This window comes from Salmo trutta, chromosome 28, assembly GCF_901001165.1.
Source record: "Salmo trutta chromosome 28, fSalTru1.1, whole genome shotgun sequence".
In the NCBI taxonomy this organism is placed as follows: Eukaryota; Metazoa; Chordata; class Actinopteri; order Salmoniformes; family Salmonidae; genus Salmo; species Salmo trutta.
Window position 1 is genome coordinate 2330639 of NC_042984.1, and position 22575 is coordinate 2353213.

General features: G+C 45.9%; 1 protein-coding gene across 6 annotated transcripts in view; it reads right to left on the minus strand.

Moving 5' to 3' along the window:
* The window catches only part of LOC115165264 (plexin-B3), a 227978-nt gene that overhangs the window by 24663 nt on the left and 180740 nt on the right, over positions 1–22575 (minus strand). For all 6 annotated transcript variants that reach the window (XM_029718268.1, XM_029718270.1, XM_029718265.1 and 3 more), the window contains exons 21-25: positions 16385–16543; positions 15469–15617; positions 14056–14156; positions 5229–5446; positions 2517–2695 (exon numbers count right to left, since the gene is read on the minus strand). In XM_029718268.1, the coding sequence (XP_029574128.1) occupies positions 2517–2695; positions 5229–5446; positions 14056–14156; positions 15469–15617; positions 16385–16543 (806 nt within the window). The remainder of the gene's footprint in view (positions 1–2516; positions 2696–5228; positions 5447–14055; positions 14157–15468; positions 15618–16384; positions 16544–22575) is intronic.

Genomic DNA, 22575 nt, shown 5'->3' on the forward strand with positions numbered 1-22575 from the left:
CCACTATCAGTTAGAGGGGAACTGGGATTCTACCACCCCACTATCAGTTAGAGGGGATTCTACCACCCCACTATCAGTTAGAGGGGATTCTACCACCCCACTATCAGTTAGAGGGGGAACTGGGATTATACCACCCCACTATCAGTTAGAAGGGATTCTACCACCCCACTATCAGTTAGAGGGGATTCTACGACCCCACTATCAGTTAGAGGGGATTCTACCACCCCACTATCAGTTAGAGGGGATTCTACCACCCCACTATCAGTTAGAGGGGATTATACCACCCCACTATAAGTTAGAGGAGATTCTACCACCCCACTATCAGTTAGAGGGGTTTCTACCACCCCACTATCAGTTAGAGGGGATTCTACCACCCCACTATCAGTTAGAGGGGGAACTGGGATTCTACCACCCCACTATCAGTTAGAGGGGATTCTACCACCCCACTATCAGTTAGAGGGGATTCTACCACCCCAATTTCAGTTAGAGGGGATTCTACCACCCCACTATCAGTTAGAGGGGGTTCTACCACCTCACTATCAGTTAGAGGGGATTCTACCACCCCACTATCAGTTAGAGGGGATTCTACCACCCCACTATCAGTTAGAGGGGATTCTACCACCCCAATTTCAGTTAGAGGGGATTCTACCACCCCACTATCAGTTAGAGGGGGTTCTACCACCCCAATTTCAGTTAGAGGAGATTCTACCACCCCACTATCAGTTAGAGGGGGTTCTACCACCTCACTATCAGTTAGAGGGGATTCTACCACCCCACTATCAGTTAGAGGGGATTCTACCACCCCACTATCAGTTAGAGGGGATTCTACCACCCCACTATCAGTTAGAGGGGATTCTACCACCCCACTATCAGTTAGAGGGGGTTCTACCACCCCACTATCAGTTAGAGGGGATTCTACCACCCCACTATCAGTTAGAGGGGATTCTACCACCCCACTATCAGTTAGAGGGGGAACTGGGATTCTACCACCCCACTATCAGTTAGAGGGGATTCTACCACCCCACTATCAGTTAGAGGGGATTCTACCACCCCACTATCAGTTAGAGGGGGAACTGGGATTCTACCACCCCACTATCAGTTAGAGGGGGAACTGGGATTCTACCACCCCACTATCAGTTAGAGGGGATTCTACCACCCCACTATCAGTTAGAGGGGGAACTGGGATTCTACCACCCCACTATCAGTTAGAGGGGATTCTACCACCCCACTATCAGTTAGAGGGGATTCTACCACCCCACTATCAGTTAGAGGGGATTCTACCACCCCGCTATCAGTTAGAGGGGATTCTACCACCCCGCTATCAGTTAGAGGGGATTCTACCACCCCGCTATCAGTTAGAGGGGATTCTACCACCCCACTATCAGTTAGACGGGATTCTACCACCCCACTATCAGTTAGAGGGGATTCTACCACCCCACTATCAGTTAGAGGGGATTCTACCACCCCACTATCAGTTAGAGGGGGTTCTACCACCCCACTATCAGTTAGAGGGGATTCTACCACCCCACTATCAGTTAGAGGGGATTCTACCACCCCACTATCAGTTAGAGGGGATTCTACCACCCCACTATCAGTTAGAGGGGAAACTGGGGTTCTCACCATGATTGAGTTCCTGTACTGGGAACATCTCAACATGATTGAGTTCCTGTATTGGGAACATCTCACCATGATTGTGTTCCTGTATTGGGAACATCTCACCATGATTGAGTTCCTGTATTGGGAACATCTCACCATGATTGAGTTCCTGTACTGGGAACATCTCAACATGATTGAGTTCCTGTACTGGGAACATCTCAACATGATTGAGTTCCTGTATTGGGAACATCTCACCATGATTGTGTTCCTGTATTGGGAACATCTCACCATGATTGAGTTCCTGTATTGGGAACATCTCACCATGATTGTGTTCCTGAACTGGGAACATCTCACCATGATTGTGTTCCTAAACTGGGAACATCTCACCATGATTGAGTTCCTGTATTAGGAACATCTCACCATGATTGACTTCCTGTACTGGGAACATCTCAACATGATTGAGTTCCTGAACTGGGAACATCTCACCATGATTTAGTTCCTGTACTGGGAACATCTCAACATGATTTAGTTCCTGAACTGGGAACATCTCACCATGATTTAGTTCCTGTACTGGGAACATCTCAACATGATTGAGTTCCTGTACTGGGAACATCTCACATGATTGAGTATATATATATATATATATATATATATATATATATATATATATATATATATATATATATATATCAGGATAGATCAGCATATTCATCTCTAGAGGTTAGGTCATGTTACAGGGACAGACTGGGTTTGAATTATGTACCACAGGACTGTGTTAGCCAGCTGAGCTAAAGTCTAGGCATGAGCTTTTTGGCCTCAGATAACCTTACTCATCACACAAGTGTGGTTCACTGAATCCCCTCTGTAACACGAACCTGGGTCATTGAGACTGTGTCGTTCCCACTGAGCTAAAGACCCACCTGCGCAACATGAGTTTGGGGTTCTTGGCGACGTATTGCTGCACCAGGTCTCCCAGTAAGGTCTTCATGACATCGGTGAAGTACTCCAGCTTGTCGTGCAGCGCCATGGTCAGGAGAGACGCCACGTAGCCTCGGTCCCGCTGGGAGAAGTTCTGCTGGGCCTCCAGAGTGTGGATGAACTGGAAGAGTAGGAGAGTAGATTATTATTTTAAAAGTCCAATGTATCTTCTGCTTTATCCCAACCCCTCTGAGAGCTTGGAACAGTTGGTAGCCATATTACAGAGCCCCTGGAGAGGTAGCCATATTACAGAGCCCCTGGAACAGTTGGTAGCCATATTACGGCGCCCCTGGAGAGGTAGCCATATTACGGCCCCCTGGAACAGTTAGTAGCCATATTACGGAGCCCCTGGAACAGTTGGTAGCCATATTACGGCGCCCCTGGAGAGGTAGCCATATTACAGAGCCCCTGGAGAGGTAGCCATATTACGGCGCCCCTGGAACAGTTGGTAGCCATATTACGGAGCCCCTGGAGAGGTAGCCATATTACGGAGCCCCTGGAGAGGTAGCCATATTACGGCCCCCTGGAACAGTTAGTAGCCATATTACGGCCCCCTGGAACAGTTAGTAGCCATATTACGGCACCCCTGGAACAGTTGGTAGCCATATTACGGAGCCCCTGGAACAGTTGGTAGCCATATTACGGCACCCCTGGAGAGGTAGCCATATTACGGAGCCCCTGGAGAGGTAGCCATATTACGGAGCCCCTGGAGAGGTAGCCATATTACGGCACCCCTGGAGAGGTAGCCATATTACGGAGCCCCTGGAACAGTTGGTAGCCATATTACAGAGCCCCTGGAACAGTTGGTAGCCATATTACGGCACCCCTGGAGAGGTAGCCATATTACGGAGCCCCTGGAACAGTTAGTAGCCATATTACGGAGCCCCTGGAACAGTTGGTAGCCATATTACGGCCCCCTGGAACAGTTGGTAGCCATATTACAGAGCCCCTGGAGAGGTAGCCATATTACGGAGCCCCTGGAACAGTTAGTAGCCATATTACAGAGCCCCTGGAGAGGTAGCCATATTACAGAGCCCCTGGAGAGGTAGCCATATTACGGAGCCCCTGGAGAGGTAGCCATATTACAGAGCCCCTGGAGAGGTAGCCATATTACGGAGCCCCTGGAACAGTTGGTAGCCATATTACAGAGCCCCTGGAACAGTTGGTAGCCATATTACAGAGCCCCTGGAACAGTTGGTAGCCATATTACGGAGCCCCTGGAACAGTTGGTAGCCATATTACAGAGCCCCTGGAACAGTTGGTAGCCATATTACAGAGCCCCTGGAACAGTTGGTAGCCATATTACGGAGCCCCTGGAGAGGTAGCCATATTACGGAGCCCCTGGAGAGGTAGCCATATTACGGAGCCCCTGGAGAGGTAGCCATATTACGGAGCCCCTGGAGAGGTAGCCATATTACGGAGCCCCTGGAACAGTTGGTAGCCATATTACGGCCCCCTGGAACAGTTGGTAGCCATATTACGGAGCCCCTGGAGAGGTAGCCATATTACGGAGCCCCTGGAGAGGTAGCCATATTACGGCCCCCTGGAACAGTTAGTAGCCATATTACGGCCCCCTGGAACAGTTAGTAGCCATATTACGGCACCCCTGGAACAGTTGGTAGCCATATTACGGAGCCCCTGGAACAGTTGGTAGCCATATTACGGCACCCCTGGAGAGGTAGCCATATTACGGAGCCCCTGGAGAGGTAGCCATATTACGGAGCCCCTGGAGAGGTAGCCATATTACGGCACCCCTGGAGAGGTAGCCATATTACGGAGCCCCTGGAACAGTTGGTAGCCATATTACAGAGCCCCTGGAACAGTTGGTAGCCATATTACGGCACCCCTGGAGAGGTAGCCATATTACGGAGCCCCTGGAACAGTTAGTAGCCATATTACGGAGCCCCTGGAACAGTTGGTAGCCATATTACGGCCCCCTGGAACAGTTGGTAGCCATATTACAGAGCCCCTGGAGAGGTAGCCATATTACGGAGCCCCTGGAACAGTTAGTAGCCATATTACAGAGCCCCTGGAGAGGTAGCCATATTACAGAGCCCCTGGAGAGGTAGCCATATTACGGAGCCCCTGGAGAGGTAGCCATATTACAGAGCCCCTGGAGAGGTAGCCATATTACGGAGCCCCTGGAACAGTTGGTAGCCATATTACAGAGCCCCTGGAACAGTTGGTAGCCATATTACAGAGCCCCTGGAACAGTTGGTAGCCATATTACGGAGCCCCTGGAACAGTTGGTAGCCATATTACAGAGCCCCTGGAACAGTTGGTAGCCATATTACAGAGCCCCTGGAACAGTTGGTAGCCATATTACGGAGCCCCTGGAGAGGTAGCCATATTACGGAGCCCCTGGAGAGGTAGCCATATTACGGAGCCCCTGGAGAGGTAGCCATATTACGGAGCCCCTGGAGAGGTAGCCATATTACGGAGCCCCTGGAACAGTTGGTAGCCATATTACGGCCCCCTGGAACAGTTGGTAGCCATATTACGGAGTCCATCTCTGCCCTTCCGTCCGTCTGTCCGTCTGCCTGCCCGTCCAATCGTCTGGCCGTCTGTGTCTGTCTGTCTGTCTGTCTGTCTGTCTGTCTGTCTGTCTGTCTGTCTGTCTGTCTGTCTGTCTGTCTGTCCAACCATTTACTCACCCTGATAAGGAACAGTCTGTTGTTGAGGAGGTTGTTGAGTTGCCCCAGGCCCTGTTCCACCGTCCGTCTGCGGGACTCTGGCAGGTCCAGGTTCTGGCTCAGTGGAGCCCCCCTCTGGCCGGGGAAGAACACGCGCTCTGCATACGTCTTATAGTCCAGGAGAGGAATACCTGGTCCACCCACATCACTACTCAGATCCATCATCTCTGTCATCAGATCTGGAGAAGAGAGGAGAGGAGAGGAGAGGAGAAGAGAAGAGGGGAGGACAGGAGACGAGACGAGACGAGAGGAGAGGAGAGGAGAGGAGAGGAGAGGAGAGGAGAGGAGAGGAGAGGAGAGGAGAGGAGAGGAGAGGAGAGGAGAGGAGAGAGGAGAGGGGAGGACAGGAGACGAGAGGAGAGGAGAGGAGAGGAGAGGAGAGGAGTAGAGGAGGGGAAGGGGATAAATTAATCCTGTCTTTATGAAGGCTCAGGAGCTGTATAAATGTTATACCTGCGTCCAAAATGGCAACCTATCTTCTATGGAAAGCACTATCCCCTATGTAAAGCACTATCCCCTATGTAAAGCACTATCCCCTATGTAAAGCACTATCCTCTATGTAAAGCACTATCCTCTATGTAAAGCACTATCCCCTATGTAAAGCACTATCCCCTATGTAAAGCACTATCCTCTATGTAAAGCACTATCCCCTATGTAAAGCACTATCTCCTATGTAAAGCACTATCCCCTATGTAAAGCACTATCCTCTATGTAAAGCACTATCCCCTATGTAAAGCACTATCCCTATGTAAAGCACTATCCTCTATGTAAAGCACTATCCCCTATGTAAAGCACTATGTAAAGCACTATGCTCTATGTAAAGCACTATCCCCTATGTAAAGCACTATCCTCTATGTAAAGCACTATCCTCTATGTAAAGCACTATCCCCTATGTAAAGCACTATGTAAGCACTATCCTCTATGTAAAGCACTATCCCCTATGTAAAGCACTATCCGCTATGTAAAGCACTATCCTCTATGTAAAGCACTATCCTCTATGTAAAGCACTATCCCCTATGTAAAGCACTATGTAAAGCACTATCCTCTATGTAAAGCACTATCCTCTATGTAAAGCACTATCCCCTATGTAAAGCACTATCCCCTATGTAAAGCACTATCCTCTATGTAAAGCACTATCCCCTATGTAAAGCACTATCCCCTATGTAAAGCACTATCCCCTATGTAAAGCACTATCCTCTATGTAAAGCACTATCCACTATGTAAAGCACTATCCCCTATGTAAAGCACTATCCCCTATGTAAAGCACTATCCCCTATGTAAAGCACTATCCTCTATGTAAAGCACTATCCCCTATGTAAAGCACTATGTAAAGCACTATGCTCTATGTAAAGCACTATCCCCTATGTAAAGCACTATCCTCTATGTAAAGCACTATCCTCTATGTAAAGCACTATCCTCTATGTAAAGCACTATCCCCTATGTAAAGCACTATCCCCTATGTAAAGCACTATCCCCTATGTAAAGCACTATCCTCTATGTAAAGCACTATCCCCTATGTAAGCACTATCCCCTATGTAAAGCACTATGTAAAGCACTATGCTCTATGTAAAGCACTATCCTCTATGTAAAGCACTATCCTCTATGTAAAGCACTATCCCCTATGTAAAGCACTATCCACTATGTAAAGCACTATCCCCTATGTAATGCACTATGTAAAGCACTATCCCCTATGTAAAGCACTATCCACTATGTAAAGCACTATCCCCTATGTAAAGCACTATCCTCTATGTAAAGCACTATCCCCTATGTAAAGCACTATCCCCTATGTAATGCACTATGTAAAGCACTATCCTCTATGTAAAGCACTATCCTCTATGTAAAGCACTATCCCCTATGTAAAGCACTATCCCCTATGTAAAGCACTATCCTCTATGTAAAGCACTATCCTCTATGTAAAGCACTATCCCCTATGTAAAGCACTATCCCCTATGTAAAGCACTATCCCCTATGTAAAGCACTATCCCCTATGTAAAGCACCGTCCTCTATGTAAAGCACTATGTAAAGCACTATCCCCTATGTAAAGCACTATCCCCTATGTAATGCACTATCCTCTATGTAAAGCACTATCCCCTATGTAAAGCACTATCCTCTATGTAAAGCACTATCCTTATGTAAAGCACTATGTAAAGCACTATCCCCTATGTAATGCACTATGTAAAGCACTATCCCCTATGTAAAGCACTATGTAAAGCACTATCCCCTATGTAAAGCACTATCCTCTATGTAAAGCACTATCCTCTATGTAAAGCACTATGTAAAGCACTATCCCCTATGTAAAGCACTATCCTCTATGTAAAGCACTATCCCTATGTAAAGCACTATCCCTATGTAAAGCACTATCCCCTATGTAAAGCACTATCCTCTATGTAAAGCACTATCCTCTATGTAAAGCACTATCCTCTATGTAAAGCACTATCCTCTATGTAAAGCACTATCCCCTATGTAAAGCACTATGTAAAGCACTATCCTCTATGTAAAGCACTATCCTCTATGTAAAGCACTATCCCCTATGTAAAGCACTATCCCCTATGTAAAGCACTATCCTCTATGTAAAGCACTATCCCCTATGTAAAGCACTATCCCCTATGTAAAGCACTATCCCCTATGTAAAGCACTATCCTCTATGTAAAGCACTATCCACTATGTAAAGCACTATCCCCTATGTAAAGCACTATCCCTATGTAAAGCACTATCCCCTATGTAAAGCACTATCCTCTATGTAAAGCACTATCCCCTATGTAAAGCACTATGTAAAGCATTATGCTCTATGTAAAGCACTATCCCCTATGTAAAGCACTATCCTCTATGTAAAGCACTATCCTCTATGTAAGCACTATCCTCTATGTAAAGCACTATCCCCTATGTAAAGCACTATCCCCTATGTAAAGCACTATCCCCTATGTAAAGCACTATCCTCTATGTAAAGCACTATCCCCTATGTAAAGCACTATCCCCTATGTAAAGCACTATGTAAAGCACTATGCTCTATGTAAAGCACTATCCTCTATGTAAAGCACTATCCTCTATGTAAAGCACTATCCCCTATGTAAAGCACTATCCACTATGTAAAGCACTATCCCCTATGTAATGCACTATGTAAAGCACTATCCCCTATGTAAAGCACTATCCACTATGTAAAGCACTATCCCCTATGTAAAGCACTATCCTCTATGTAAAGCACTATCCCCTATGTAAAGCACTATCCCCTATGTAATGCACTATGTAAAGCACTATCCTCTATGTAAGCACTATCCTCATCGTAAAGCACTATCCTCTATGTAAAGCACTATCCCCTATGTAAAGCACTATCCTCTATGTAAAGCACTATCCTCTATGTAAAGCACTATCCCCTATGTAAAGCACTATCCCCTATGTAAAGCACTATCCCCTATGTAAAGCACTATCCCCTATGTAAAGCACCGTCCTCTATGTAAAGCACTATGTAAAGCACTATCCCCTATGTAAAGCACTATCCCCTATGTAATGCACTATCCTCTATGTAAAGCACTATCCCCTATGTAAAGCACTATCCTCTATGTAAAGCACTATCCCTTATGTAAAGCACTATGTAAAGCACTATCCCCTATGTAATGCACTATGTAAAGCACTATCCCCTATGTAAAGCACTATGTAAAGCACTATCCCCTATGTAAAGCACTATCCTCTATGTAAAGCACTATCCTCTATGTAAAGCACTATGTAAAGCACTATCCCCTATGTAAAGCACTATCCTCTATGTAAAGCACTATCCCTATGTAAAGCACTATCCCCTATGTAAAGCACTATCCTCTATGTAATGCACTATGTAAAGCACTATCCCCTATGTAAAGCACTATCCCTATGTAAAGCACTATCCCCTATGTAAAGCACTATCCCCTACGTAAAGCACTATCCCCTATGTAAAGCACTATCCCCTATGTAAAGCACTATCCTCTATGTAAAGCACTATCCTCTATGTAAAGCACTATCCTCTATGTAAAGCACTATCCTCTATGTAAAGCACTATCCTCTATGTAAAGCACTATCCCCTATGTAAAGCACTATCCTCTATGTAAAGCACTATCCTCTATGTAAAGCACTATCCCTATGTAAAGCACTATCCCCTATGTAAAGCACTATCCCCTATGTAAAGCACTATGTAAAGCACTATGCTCTATGTAAAGCACTATCCCCTATGTAAAGCACTATCCCCTATGTAAAGCACTATGTAAAGCACTATCCTCTATGTAAAGCACTATCCTCTATGTAAAGCACTATCCTCTATGTAAAGCACTATCCGTCTATGTAAAGGCCACTATCCTCTATGTAAAGCACTATCCTCTATGTAAAGCACTATCCCCTATGTAAGCACTATGTAAAGGCACTTACCTCTATGTTAAAGCACTATCCGCTATGTAAAGCACTATCCCCTATGTAAAGCACTATCCTCTATGTAAAGCACTATCCCCTATGCCTAATGTAAAGCACTAATCCCCTATGTAAAAGCACATATCCCCTATGTAAAGCACTATCCCTATGTAAAGCACTATCCGCTATGTAAAGCACTATCCACTATGTAAATGCCACTAAGCCTCTATGTAAAGCACTATCCCCTATGTAAAAGCACTATCCCCTATGTAAAGCAATAGCCCCCTTATTGGGGTAAAGCACTATCCTCTATGTAAAGCACGTATCCTCACTTAGTAAAGCACTATCCCGACTTGTAACGCACTATGTAAAGCACTAGGCTTCTATGTAAAGCACTATCCCTATGTAATGCACTATGTAAAGCACTATCCCCTATGTAAAGCACTATCCTCTATGTAAAGCACTATCCCTATGTAAAGCACTATCCTCTATGTAAAGCACTATCCTCTATGTAAAGCACTATCCTCTATGTAAAGCACTATCCCCTATGTAAAGCACTATCCCCTATGTAAAGCACTATCCCCTATGTAAAGCACTATCCTCTATGTAAAGCACTATCCCCTATGTAAAGCACTATCCTCTATGTAAAGCACTATCCCCTATGTAAAGCACTATGTAAAGCACTATGCTCTATGTAAAGCACTATCCCCTATGTAAAGCACTATCCTCTATGTAAAGCACTATCCTCTATGTAAAGCACTATCCTCTATGTAAAGCACTATCCCCTATGTAAAGCACTATCCCCTATGTAAAGCACTATCCCTATGTAAAGCACTATCCCCTATGTAAAGCACTATCCCCTATGTAAAGCACTATCCTCTATGTAAAGCACTATCCCCTATGTAAAGCACTATCCCCTATGTAAAGCACTATGTAAAGCACTATGCTCTATGTAAAGCACTATCCTCTATGTAAAGCACTATCCTCTATGTAAAGCACTATCCCCTATGTAAAGCACTATCCACTATGTAAAGCACTATCCTCTATGTAAAGCACTATCCTCTATGTAAAGCACTATCCTCTATGTAAAGCACTATCCCCTATGTAAAGCACTATCCACTATGTAAAGCACTATCCTCTATGTAAAGCACTATCCTCTATGTAAAGCACTATCCTCTATGTAAAGCACTATCCTCTATGTATTGCACTATGTAAAGCACTATCCTCTATGTAAAAGCACTATCCCCTATGTAAAGCACTATCCCCTATGTAAAGCACTATCCTCTATGTAAAAGCACTATCCCCTATGTAAAGCACTATCCCCTAGTAAAGCACTATCCTCTATGTAAAGCACTATCCCCTATGTAAAGCACTATCCCCTATGTAAAGCACTATCCCCTATGTAAAGCACTATCCTCTATGTAAAGCACTATCCCCTATGTAAAGCACTATCCCCTATGTAAAGCACTATCCTCTATGTAAGTATCACTATCCCCTATGTAAAGCACTATCCCCTATGTAAAGCACTATCCCCTATGTAAAGCACTATCCTCTATGTAAAGCACTATCCCCTATGTAAAGCACTATCCCCTATGTAAAGCACTATCTCTATGTAAAGCACTATCCCCTATGTAAAGCACTATGTAAAGCACTATGCTCTATGTAAGCACTATCCCCTATGTAAAGCACTATCCTCTATGTAAAGCACTATCCCCTATGTAAAGCACTATCCCCTATGTAAAGCACTATCCCCTATGTAAAGCACTATCCCCTATGTAAAGCACTATCCCCTATGTAAAGCACTATCCTCTATGTAAAGCACTATCCCCTATGTAAAGCACTATGTAAAGCACTAGGCTCTATGTAAAGCACTATCCCCTATGTAAAGCACTATCCTCTATGTAAAGCACTATCCTCTATGTAAAGCACTATCCCCTATGTAAAGCACTATCCTCTATGTAAAGCACTATCCTCTATGTAAAGCACTATCCCTATGTAAAGCACTATCCCCTATGTAAAGCACTATCCCCTATGTAAAGCACTATGTAAAGCACTATGCTCTATGTAAAGCACTATCCCCTATGTAAAGCACTATCCTCTATGTAAAGCACTATCCTCTATGTAAAGCACTATCCTCTATGTAAAGCACTATCCCCTATGTAAAGCACTATCCCCTATGTAAAGCACTATCCCCTATGTAAAGCACTATCCCCTATGTAAAGCACTATCCCCTATGTAAAGCACTATCCTCTATGTAAAGCACTATCCCCTATGTAAAGCACTATCCCCTATGTAAAGCACTATGTAAAGCACTATGCTCTATGTAAAGCACTATCCTCTATGTAAAGCACTATCCTCTATGTAAAGCACTATCCCCTATGTAAAGCACTATCCACTATGTAAAGCACTATCCTCTATGTAAAGCACTATCCTCTATGTAAAGCACTATCCTCTATGTAAAGCACTATCCCTATGTAAAGCACTATCCACTATGTAAAGCACTATCCTCTATGTAAAGCACTATCCTCTATGTAAAGCACTATCCTCTATGTAAAGCACTATCCTCTATGTATTGCACTATGTAAAGCACTATCCTCTATGTAAAGCACTATCCCCTATGTAAAGCACTATCCCCTATGTAAAGCACTATCCTCTATGTAAAGCACTATCCCCTATGTAAAGCACTATCCCCTATGTAAAGCACTATCCTCTATGTAAAGCACTATCCCCTATGTAAAGCACTATCCCCTATGTAAAGCACTATCCCCTATGTAAAGCACTATCCCCTATGTAAAGCACTATCCCCTATGTAAAGCACTATCCTCTATGTAAAGCACTATCCCCTATGTAAAGCACTATCCCCTATGTAAAGCACTATCCTCTATGTAAAGCACTATCCCCTATGTAAAGCACTATCCCCTATGTAAAGCACTATCCTCTATGTAAAGCACTATCCCCTATGTAAAGCACTATGTAAAGCACTATGCTCTATGTAAAGCACTATCCCCTATGTAAAGCACTATCCTCTATGTAAAGCACTATCCCCTATGTAAAGCACTATCCCCTATGTAAAGCACTATCCCCTATGTAAAGCACTATCCCCTATGTAAAGCACTATCCCCTATGTAAAGCACTATCCTCTATGTAAAGCACTATCCCCTATGTAAAGCACTATGTAAAGCACTAGGCTCTATGTAAAGCACTATCCCCTATGTAAAGCACTATCCTCTATGTAAAGCACTATCCTCTATGTAAAGCACTATCCCCTATGTAAAGCACTATCCTCTATGTAAAGCACTATCCTCTATGTAAAGCACTATCCCTATGTAAAGCACTATCCCCTATGTAAAGCACTATCCCCTATGTAAAGCACTATGTAAAGCACTATCCTCTATGTAAAGCACTATCCCCTATGTAAAGCACTATGTAAAGCACTATGCTCTATGTAAAGCACTATCCCCTATGTAAAGCACTATCCCCTATGTAAAGCACTATGTAAAGCACTATCCTCTATGTAAAGCACTATCCCCTATGTAAAGCACTATCCTCTATGTAAAGCACTATCCTCTATGTAAAGCACTATCCTCTATGTAAAGCACTATCCTCTATGTAAAGCACTATCCTCTATGTAAAGCACTATCCCCTATGTAAAGCACTATCCTCTATGTAAAGCACTATCCCCTATGTAAAGCACTATCCCCTATGTAAAGCACTATCCCCTATGTAAAGCACTATCCTCTATGTAAAGCACTATCCACTATGTAAAGCACTATCCTCTATGTAAAGCACTATCCCCTATGTAAAGCACTATCCCCTATGTAAAGCACTATCCCCTATGTAAAGCACTATCCCCTATGTAAAGCACTATCCTCTATGTAAAGCACTATCCCCTATGTAAAGCACTATGTAAAGCACTATGCTCTATGTAAAGCACTATCCCCTATGTAATGCACTATGTAAAGCACTATCCCCTATGTAAAGCACTATCCTCTATGTAAAGCACTATCCCCTATGTAAAGCACTATCCTCTATGTAAAGCACTATCCTCTATGTAAAGCACTATCCCCTATGTAAAGCACTATCCTCTATGTAAAGCACTATCCCCTATGTAAAGCACTATCCCCTATGTAAAGCACTATCCCTTATGTAAAGCACTATCCTCTATGTAAAGCACTATCCCCTATGTAAAGCACTATCCCCTATGTAAAGCACCGTCCTCTATGTAAAGCACTATCCCCTATGTAAAGCACTATCCCCTATGTAAAGCACTATCCCTTATGTAAAGCACTATCCCCTATGTAAAGCACTCATTTTGACCAGAGTTCCATTGCCAAAAGTAGTGCACTATATAGGGCATAGGGTACCATTTCAGACGAAGCCTCTATTGAAGTAAACAGGCTGATGGCTGCAGTAGTTTACCTGTGAACTCCTTCCTGCACTGGTCTCCCACATTGATCTCCAGAGTCTCCAGCTGAACCAGCACCTTCTTGTAGTCTCTCAGAGCCTGCTTGCTCTTCCTCCTGCACACAGACACACACAGATACAATACCTCACCTGGGATTCACTGCAAATCAACTACAATCAATCAATCAGGTAATCAATCAACTACTATCAATCAATCAGGTAATCAATCAACTACTATCAATCAATCATCTACTATCAATCAATCAGGTAATCAATCAACTACTATCAATCAATCATCTACTATCAATCAATCAACTACTATCAATCAATCAGGTAATCAATCAACCAATCAATCAATCAGGTAATCAATCAACTACTATAAATCAATCAGGTAATCAATCAACTACTATCAATCAATCAGGTAATCAATCATCTACTATCAATCAATCAGGTAATCAATCATCTACTATCAATCAATCAGGTAATCAATCAACCACTATCAATCAAGTCAATCAATCAACTACTATCAATCAATCAGGTAATCAATCAACTACTATCAATCAAGTCAATCAATCAACTACCATCAATCAATCAGGTAATCAATCAACTACTATCAATCAATCATCTACTATCAATCAATCAGGTAATCAATCAACTACTATCAATCAATCAGGTAATCAATCAACCAATCAATCAATCAGGTAATCAATCAACTACTATAAATCAATCAGGTAATCAATCAACTACTATCAATCAATCCGGTAATCAATCAGTTAAATCAACTACTATCAATCAATCAATCAATCAATCAATCAATCAGGTAATCAATCAACTACTATAAATCAATCAGGTAATCAATCAACTACTATCAATCAATCAGTTAATCAATCAACTACTATCAATCAATCAGTTAATCAATCAACTACTATCAATCAATCAGTTAATCAATCAACTACTATCAATCAATCAATCAATCAATCAGTCAGGTAATCAATCAACTACTATAAATCAATCAGGTAATCAATCAACTACTATCAATCAATCAGTTAATCAATCAACTACTATCAATCAATCAGTTAATCAATCAACTACTATCAATCAATCAATCAGGTAATCAATCAACTACTATCAATCAATTAGTTAATCAATCAACTACTATCAATCAATCCGGTAATCAATCAGTTAAATCAACTACTATCAATCAATCAACTACTATCAACCAATCAATCAATCAATCAATCAATCAAATCAAACAAATTAAGTTATATAGATGAGTGAGTGTGTGAAAGAGAGAGTTTGTGTGTGTGCCTGTCTGTACGTGTGTGAGTTGAGTGAGCGAGTGTGTGAGTGTGTGTGTGTTAGTGTGTGTGTGTGTGTGTGTGTGTGTGTGTGTGTGTGTGTGTGTGTGTGTGTGTGTGTGTGACTGACCTGTACATGAGGATAATGACCAGCACCACCAGGACCACCACAGCAGCCCCTGCAGCCAGTCCCACCTGGGCAGCCAGAGGGACAGGTGAGAGGCCTTCTGTATCATACTGCACTGTGCCCAGGTCTACGTTCAGCTTCCCCATTACCACCTAGAGAGAGGGAGAGAGACGGAGGGAGAGGGAAAGAGGGTGAAAGAGAGGGAGAAAGAGGGGAGGGGAGAGAGGGAGAGGGGGGAGAGAGGGAGAGAGAGAGTGACAGGGGAGAGAGACGGAGAGAGAGGAGGAGGTAGAGGGGGGAGAGAGGGAGAGAGAGAGTGACAGGGGAGAAAGGGAGAGAGAGGGGAGAGAGGGAAAGAAGGTGAAAGAGAGGGGAGAGAGAGAGGGAAAGGGGGGAGAGAGGGTGAGAGAGAGTGACAGGGGAGAGAGGGAGAGAGTGGGGAGGGGAGTGGAGAGAGGGAAAGAAGGTGAAAGAGAGGGGAGAGAGAGAGGGAAAGAAGGTGCAAGAGAGGGGAGAGAGAGAGGGAAAGGGGGGAGAGAGGGTGAGAGAGAGTGACAGGGGAGAGAGATACGGAGGGAGAGGAGGGGAGAGAGGGTGAAAGAAGGTGAAAGAGAGGGGAGAGAGAGGGAGAGGGGGGAGAGAGAGAGGGAGAGAGAGACGGAGGGAGAGGAGGGGAGAGGAGGGACAGATACATATAAACATCCTCAATCATTAAATAATTGCATCATGTCATTCCAGTTCCTGGTGTGGAGATGGTTGAGGAACACAGCTCTAGAATAACCATGCTGTAGGAAGCTGTGATGTAGTACTGCAACACTATCAGGAGATAACAATCCAAAGGCTGGGCAGCTCTAGAATACAGTACAGTACTGACCGTGTGTGTGTGTGTGTGTGTGTGTGTGTGTGTGTGTGTACAAACCCTCAGGCTGGGCAGTTGGTTGCTCCCTAGACTGTCTGGCTGTTTCTCAGGTGGCTCACAGTACAGGTGAGTGCTGTCTAGAGTCTTGACCTCACACTCCTGGTCACCTAACCTGGCGACCACCTCATCACGAGTCATGGCACGCGTCAGGTCCTTACCCTGGGACGGACAGACAGCCATTAGTCATCAGAGGTCAAAGGTCAAAGGTCCTTGACTGGACCAAGATATACACAGGTCAGTCAATTAACAACATATTCTTATTTAAAACGACGATCTGAAATACAGTAGGATTCACCTCTAACGGGTTACCGTGTCGGACAGAGAAGCTGCTGTAACGTTAGGATTCACCTCTAACGGGTTACCGTGTCGGACAGAGAAGCTGCCGTAACGTTAGGATTCACCTCTAACGGGTTACCGTGTCGGACAGAGAAGCTGCCGTAACGTTAGGATTCACCTCTAACGGGTTACCGTGTCGGACAGAGAAGCTGCTGTAACGTTAGGATTCACCTCTAACGGGTTACCGTGTCGGACAGAGAAGCTGCTGTAACGTTAGGATTCACCTCTAAACGGGTTACCGTGTCGGACAGAGAAGCTGCTGTAACGTTAGGATTCACCTCTAACGGGTTACCGTGTCGGACAGAGAAGCTGCTGTAACGTTAGGATTCACCTCTAACGGGTTACCGTGTCGGACAGAGAAGCTGCCGTAACGTTAGGATTCACCTCTAACGGGTTACCGTGTCGACAGAGAAGCTGCCGTAACGTTAGGATTCACCTCTAACGTGTTACCGTGTCGGACAGAGAAGCTGGCCGTAACGGTTAGGATTCACCTCTAACGGGTTACCGTGTCGGACAGAGAAGCTGCCGTAACGTTAGGATTCACCTCTAACGGGTTTACCGTGTCGGACAGAGAGCTGCCTGTAACGTTAGGATTCACCTCTAACGGGTTACCGTGTCGGACAGAGAAGCTGCTGTAACGTTAGGAATCACCTCTAACGGGTTACCGTGTCGGACAGAGAAGCGCCGTAACGTTAGGATTCACCTCTAACGGGTTACCGTGTCGGACAGAGAAGCTGCCGTAACGTTAGGATTCACCTCTAACGGGTTACCGTGTCGGACAGAGAAGCTGCTGTAACGTTAGGATTCACCTCTAACGGGTTACCGTGTCGGACAGAGAAGCGCTGTAACGTTAGGATTCACCTCTAACGGGTTACCGTGTCGGACAGAGAAGCTGCTGTAACGTTAGGATTCACCTCTAACGGTTACCGTGTCGGACAGGAAGAAGCTGCTGTAACGTTAGGATTCACCTCTAACGGGTTACCGTGTCGGACAGAGAAGCTGCCTGTAACGTAGGATTCACCTCTAACGGGTTTACCGTGTCGGACAGAGAAGCTGCTGTAACGTTAGGATTCACCTCTAACGGGTTACCGTGTCGGACAGAGAAGCTGCTGTAACGTTAGGATTCACCTCTAACGGGTTACCGTGTCGGACAGAGAAGCTGCTGTAACGTTAGGATTCACCTCTAACGGGTTACCGTGTCGGACAGAGAAGCTGCTGTAACGTTAGGATTCACCTCTAACGGGTTACCGTGTCGGACAGAGAAGCTGCTGTAACGTTAGGATTCACCTCTAACGGGTTACCGTGTCGGACAGAGAAGCTGCTGTAACGTTAGGATTCACCTCTAACGGGTTACCGTGTCGGACAGAGAAGCTGCTGTAACGTTAGGATTCACCTCTAACGGGTTACCGTGTCGGACAGAGAAGCTGCTGTAACGTTAGGATTCACCTCTAACGGGTTACCGTGTCGGACAGAGAAGCTGCTGTAACGTTAGGATTCACCTCTAACGGGTTACCGTGTCGGACAGAGAAGCTGCTGTAACGTTAGGATTCACCTCTAACGGGTTACCGTGTCGGACAGAGAAGCTGCCGTAACGTTAGGATTCACCTCTAACGGGTTACCGTGTCGGACAGAGAAGCTGCCGTAACGTTAGGATTCACCTCTAACGGGTTACCGTGTCGGACAGAGAAGCTGCCGTAACGTTAGGATTCACCTCTAACGGGTTACCGTGTCGGACAGAGAAGCTGCCTGTAACGTTAGGATTCACCTCTAACGGGTTACCGTGTCGGACAGAGAAGCTGCCGTAACGTTAGGATTCACCTCTAACGGGTTACCGTGTCGGACAGAGAAGCTGCTGTAACGTTAGGATTCACCTCTAACGGGTTACCGTGTCGGACAGAGAAGCTGCTGTAACGTTAGGATTCACCTCTAACGGGTTACCGTGTCGGACAGAGAAGCTGCTGTAACGTTAGGATTCACCTCTAACGGGTTACCGTGTCGGACAGAGAAGCTGCCGTAACGTTAGGATTCACCTCTAACGGGTTACCGTGTCGGACAGAGAAGCTGCCGTAACGTTAGGATTCACCTCTAACGGGTTACCGTGTCGGACAGAGAAGCTGCCGTAACGTTAGGATTCACCTCTAACGGGTTACCGTGTCGGACAGAGAAGCTGCCGTAACGTTAGGATTCACCTCTAACGGGTTACCGTGTCGGACAGAGAAGCTGCCGTAACGTTAGGATTCACCTCTAACGGGTTACCGTGTCGGACAGAGAAGCTGCTGTAACGTTAGGATTCACCTCTAACGGTTACCGTGTCGGACAGAGAAGCTGCTGTAACGTTAGGATTCACCTCTAACGGGTTACCGTGTCGGACAGAGAAGCTGCTGTAACGTTAGGATTCACCTCTAACGGGTTACCGTGTCGGACAGAGAAGCTGCTGTAACGTTAGGATTCACCTCTAACGGGTTACCGTGTCGGACAGAGAAGCTGCTGTAACGTTAGGATTCACCTCTAACGGGTTACCGTGTCGGACAGAGAAGCTGCTGTAACGTTAGGATTCACCTCTAACGGGTTACCGTGTCGGACAGAGAAGCTGCCGTAACGTTAGGATTCACCTCTAACGGGTTACCGTGTCGGACAGAGAAGCTGCTGTAACGTTAGGATTCACCTCTAACGGGTTACCGTGTCGGACCAGAGAAGCTGCCGTAACGTTAGGATTCACCTCTAACGGGTTTACCGTGTCGGACAGAGAAGCTGCCTGTAACGTTAGGATTCACCTCTAACGGGTTACCGTGTCGGACAGAGAAGCTGCTGTAACGTTAGGATTCACCTCTAACGGGTTACCGTGTCGGACAGAGAAGCTGCTGTAACGTTAGGATTCACCTCTAACGGGTTACCGTGTCGGACAGAGAAGCTGCTGTAACGTTAGGATTCACCTCTAACGGGTTACCGTGTCGGACAGAGAAGCTGCTGTAACGTTAGGATTCACCTCTAACGGGTTACCGTGTCGGACAGAGAAGCTGCTGTAACGTTAGGATTCACCTCTAACGGGTTTACCGTGTCGGACAGAGAAGCTGCTGTAACGTTAGGATTCACCTCTAACGGGTTACCGTGTCGGACAGAGAAGCTGCTGTAACGTTAGGATTCACCTCTAACGGGTTACCGTGTCGGACAGAGAAGCTGCTGTAACGTTAGGATCACCTCTAACGGGTTACCGTGTCGGACAGAGAAGCTGCTGTAACGTTAGGATTCACCTCTAACGGGTTACCGTGTCGGACAGAGAAGCTGCCTGTAACGTTAGGATTCACCTCTAACGGTTACCGTGTCGACAGAGAAGCTGCTGTACCGTTAGGATTCACCTCTAACGGTTACCGTGTCGGACAGAGAAGCTGCTGTAACGTTAGGATTCACCTCTAACGGGTTAGCCGTGTCCGGAACAGAGAAGCTGCTGTAACGTTAGGATTCACCTCTAACGGGTTACCCGTGTCGGACAGAGAAGCTTCTGTAGAGCGTTAGGAATTCACCTCTAACGGGTTACCGTGTCGGACAGAGAAGCTGCTGTAACGTTAGGATTCACCTCTAACGGGTTACCGTGTCGGACAGAGAAGCTTGCGGTAACGTTAGGATTCACCTCTACGGTTACCGTGTCGGACAGAGAAGCTGCCGTAACGTTAGGATTCACCTCTAACGGGTTACCGTGTCGGACAGGAGAAGCTGCCGTAACGTTAGGATTCACCTCTAACGGTTACCGTGTCGGACAGAGAGCTGCCGTAACGTTAGGATTCACCTCTAACGGGTTACCGTGTCGGGCCAGAGAAGCTGCCGTAACGTTAGGATTCACCTCTAACGGGTTACCGTGTCGCGACAGGAGAAGCTGCCGTAACGTTAGGATTCACCTCTAACGGGTTACCGTGTCGGACAGACCGGAAGGCTGCTGTAACGTTAGGATTCACCTCTAACGGGTTACCGTGTCGGACAGAGAAGCTGCCGTAACGTTAGGATTCACCTCTAACGGGTTACCGTGTCGGACAGAGAAGCTGCTGTAACGTTAGGATTCACCTCTAACGGGTTACCGTGTCGGACAGAGAAGCTGCCGTAACGTTAGGATTCACCTCTACGGGTTACCGTGTCGGACAGAGAAGCTGCCGTAACGTTAGGATTCACCTCTAACGGGTTACCGTGTCGGACAGAGAAGCTGCTGTAACGTTAGGATTCACCTCTAACGGTTACCGTGTCGGACAGAGAAGCTGCCGTAACGTTAGGATTCACCTCTAACGGGTTACCGTGTCGGACAGAGAGCTGCCGTAACGTTAGGATTCACCTCTAACGGGTTACCGTGTCGGACAGAGAAGCTGCCGTAACGTTAGGATTCACCTCTAACGGGTTACCGTGTCGGACAGAGAAGCTGCTGTAACGTTAGGATTCACCTCTAACGGGTTACCGTGTCGGACAGAGAAGCTGCTGTAACGTTAGGATTCACCTCTAACGGGTTACCGTGTCGGACAGAGAAGCTGCTGTAACGTTAGGATTCACCTCTAACGGGTTACCGTGTCGGACAGAGAAGCTGCTGTAACGTTAGGATTCACCTCTAACGGGTTACCGTGTCGGACAGAGAAGCTGCCGTAACGTTAGGATTCACCTCTAACGGGTTACCGTGTCGGACAGAGAAGCTGCCTGTAACGTTAGGATTCACCTCTAACGGGTTACCGTGTCGGACAGAGAAGCTGCCGTAACGTTAGGATTCACCTCTAACGGGTTACCGTGTCGGACAGAGAAGCTGCCGTAACGTTAGGATTCACCTCTAACGGGTTACCGTGTCGGACAGAGAAGCTGCCGTAACGTTAGGATTCACCTCTAACGGGTTACCGTGTCGGACAGAGAAGCTGCCGTAACGTTAGGATTCACCTCTAACGGGTTACCGTGTCGGACAGAGAAGCTGCCGTAACGTTAGGATTCACCTCTAACGGGTTACCGTGTCGGACAGAGAAGCTGCCGTAACGTTAGGATTCACCTCTAACGGTTACCGTGTCGGACAGAGAAGCTGCCGTAACGTTAGGATTCACCTCTAACGGGTTACCGTCGGACAGAGAAGCTGCCGTAACGTTAGGATTCACCTCTAACGGTTACCGTGTCGGACAGAGAAGCTGCTGTAACGTTAGGATTCACCTCTAACGGTTTACCGTGTCGGACAGAGAAGCTGCTGTAACGTTAGGATTCACCTCTAACGGGTTTACCGTGTCGGACAGAGAAGCTGCCGTAACGTTAGGATTCACCTCTAACGGTTACCGGTCGGACAGAGACTGCCGTAACGTTAGGATTCACCTCTAACGGGTTACCGTGTCGGACAGAGAAGCTGCCGTAACGTTAGGATTCACCTCTACGGGTTACCGTGTCGGACAGAGAAGCTGCCGTACGTTAGGATTCACCTCTAACGGTTACCGTGTCGGACAGAGAAGCTGCTGTAACGTTTAGGATTCACCTCTAACGGGTTACCGTGTCGGACCAGAGAAGCTGCCGTAAAACGTTAGGATTCACCCTCTAACGGGTTACCGTGTCGGACAGAGAAGCTGCCGTAACGTTAGGATTCACCATCTAACGGGTTACCGTGTCGGACAGAGAAGCTGCTGTAACGTTAGGATTCACCTCTAACGGGTTACCGTGTCGGACAGGAAGCTGCTGTAACGTTAGGATTCACCTCTAACGGGTACCGTGTCGGACAGAGAAGCTGCTGTAACGTTAGGATTCACCTCTAACGGGTTACCCGTGTCGGACAGAGAAGCTGCCGTAACGTTAGGATTCACCTCTAACGGGTTACCGTGTCGGACAGAGAAGCTGCGTAACGTTAGGATTCACCTCTA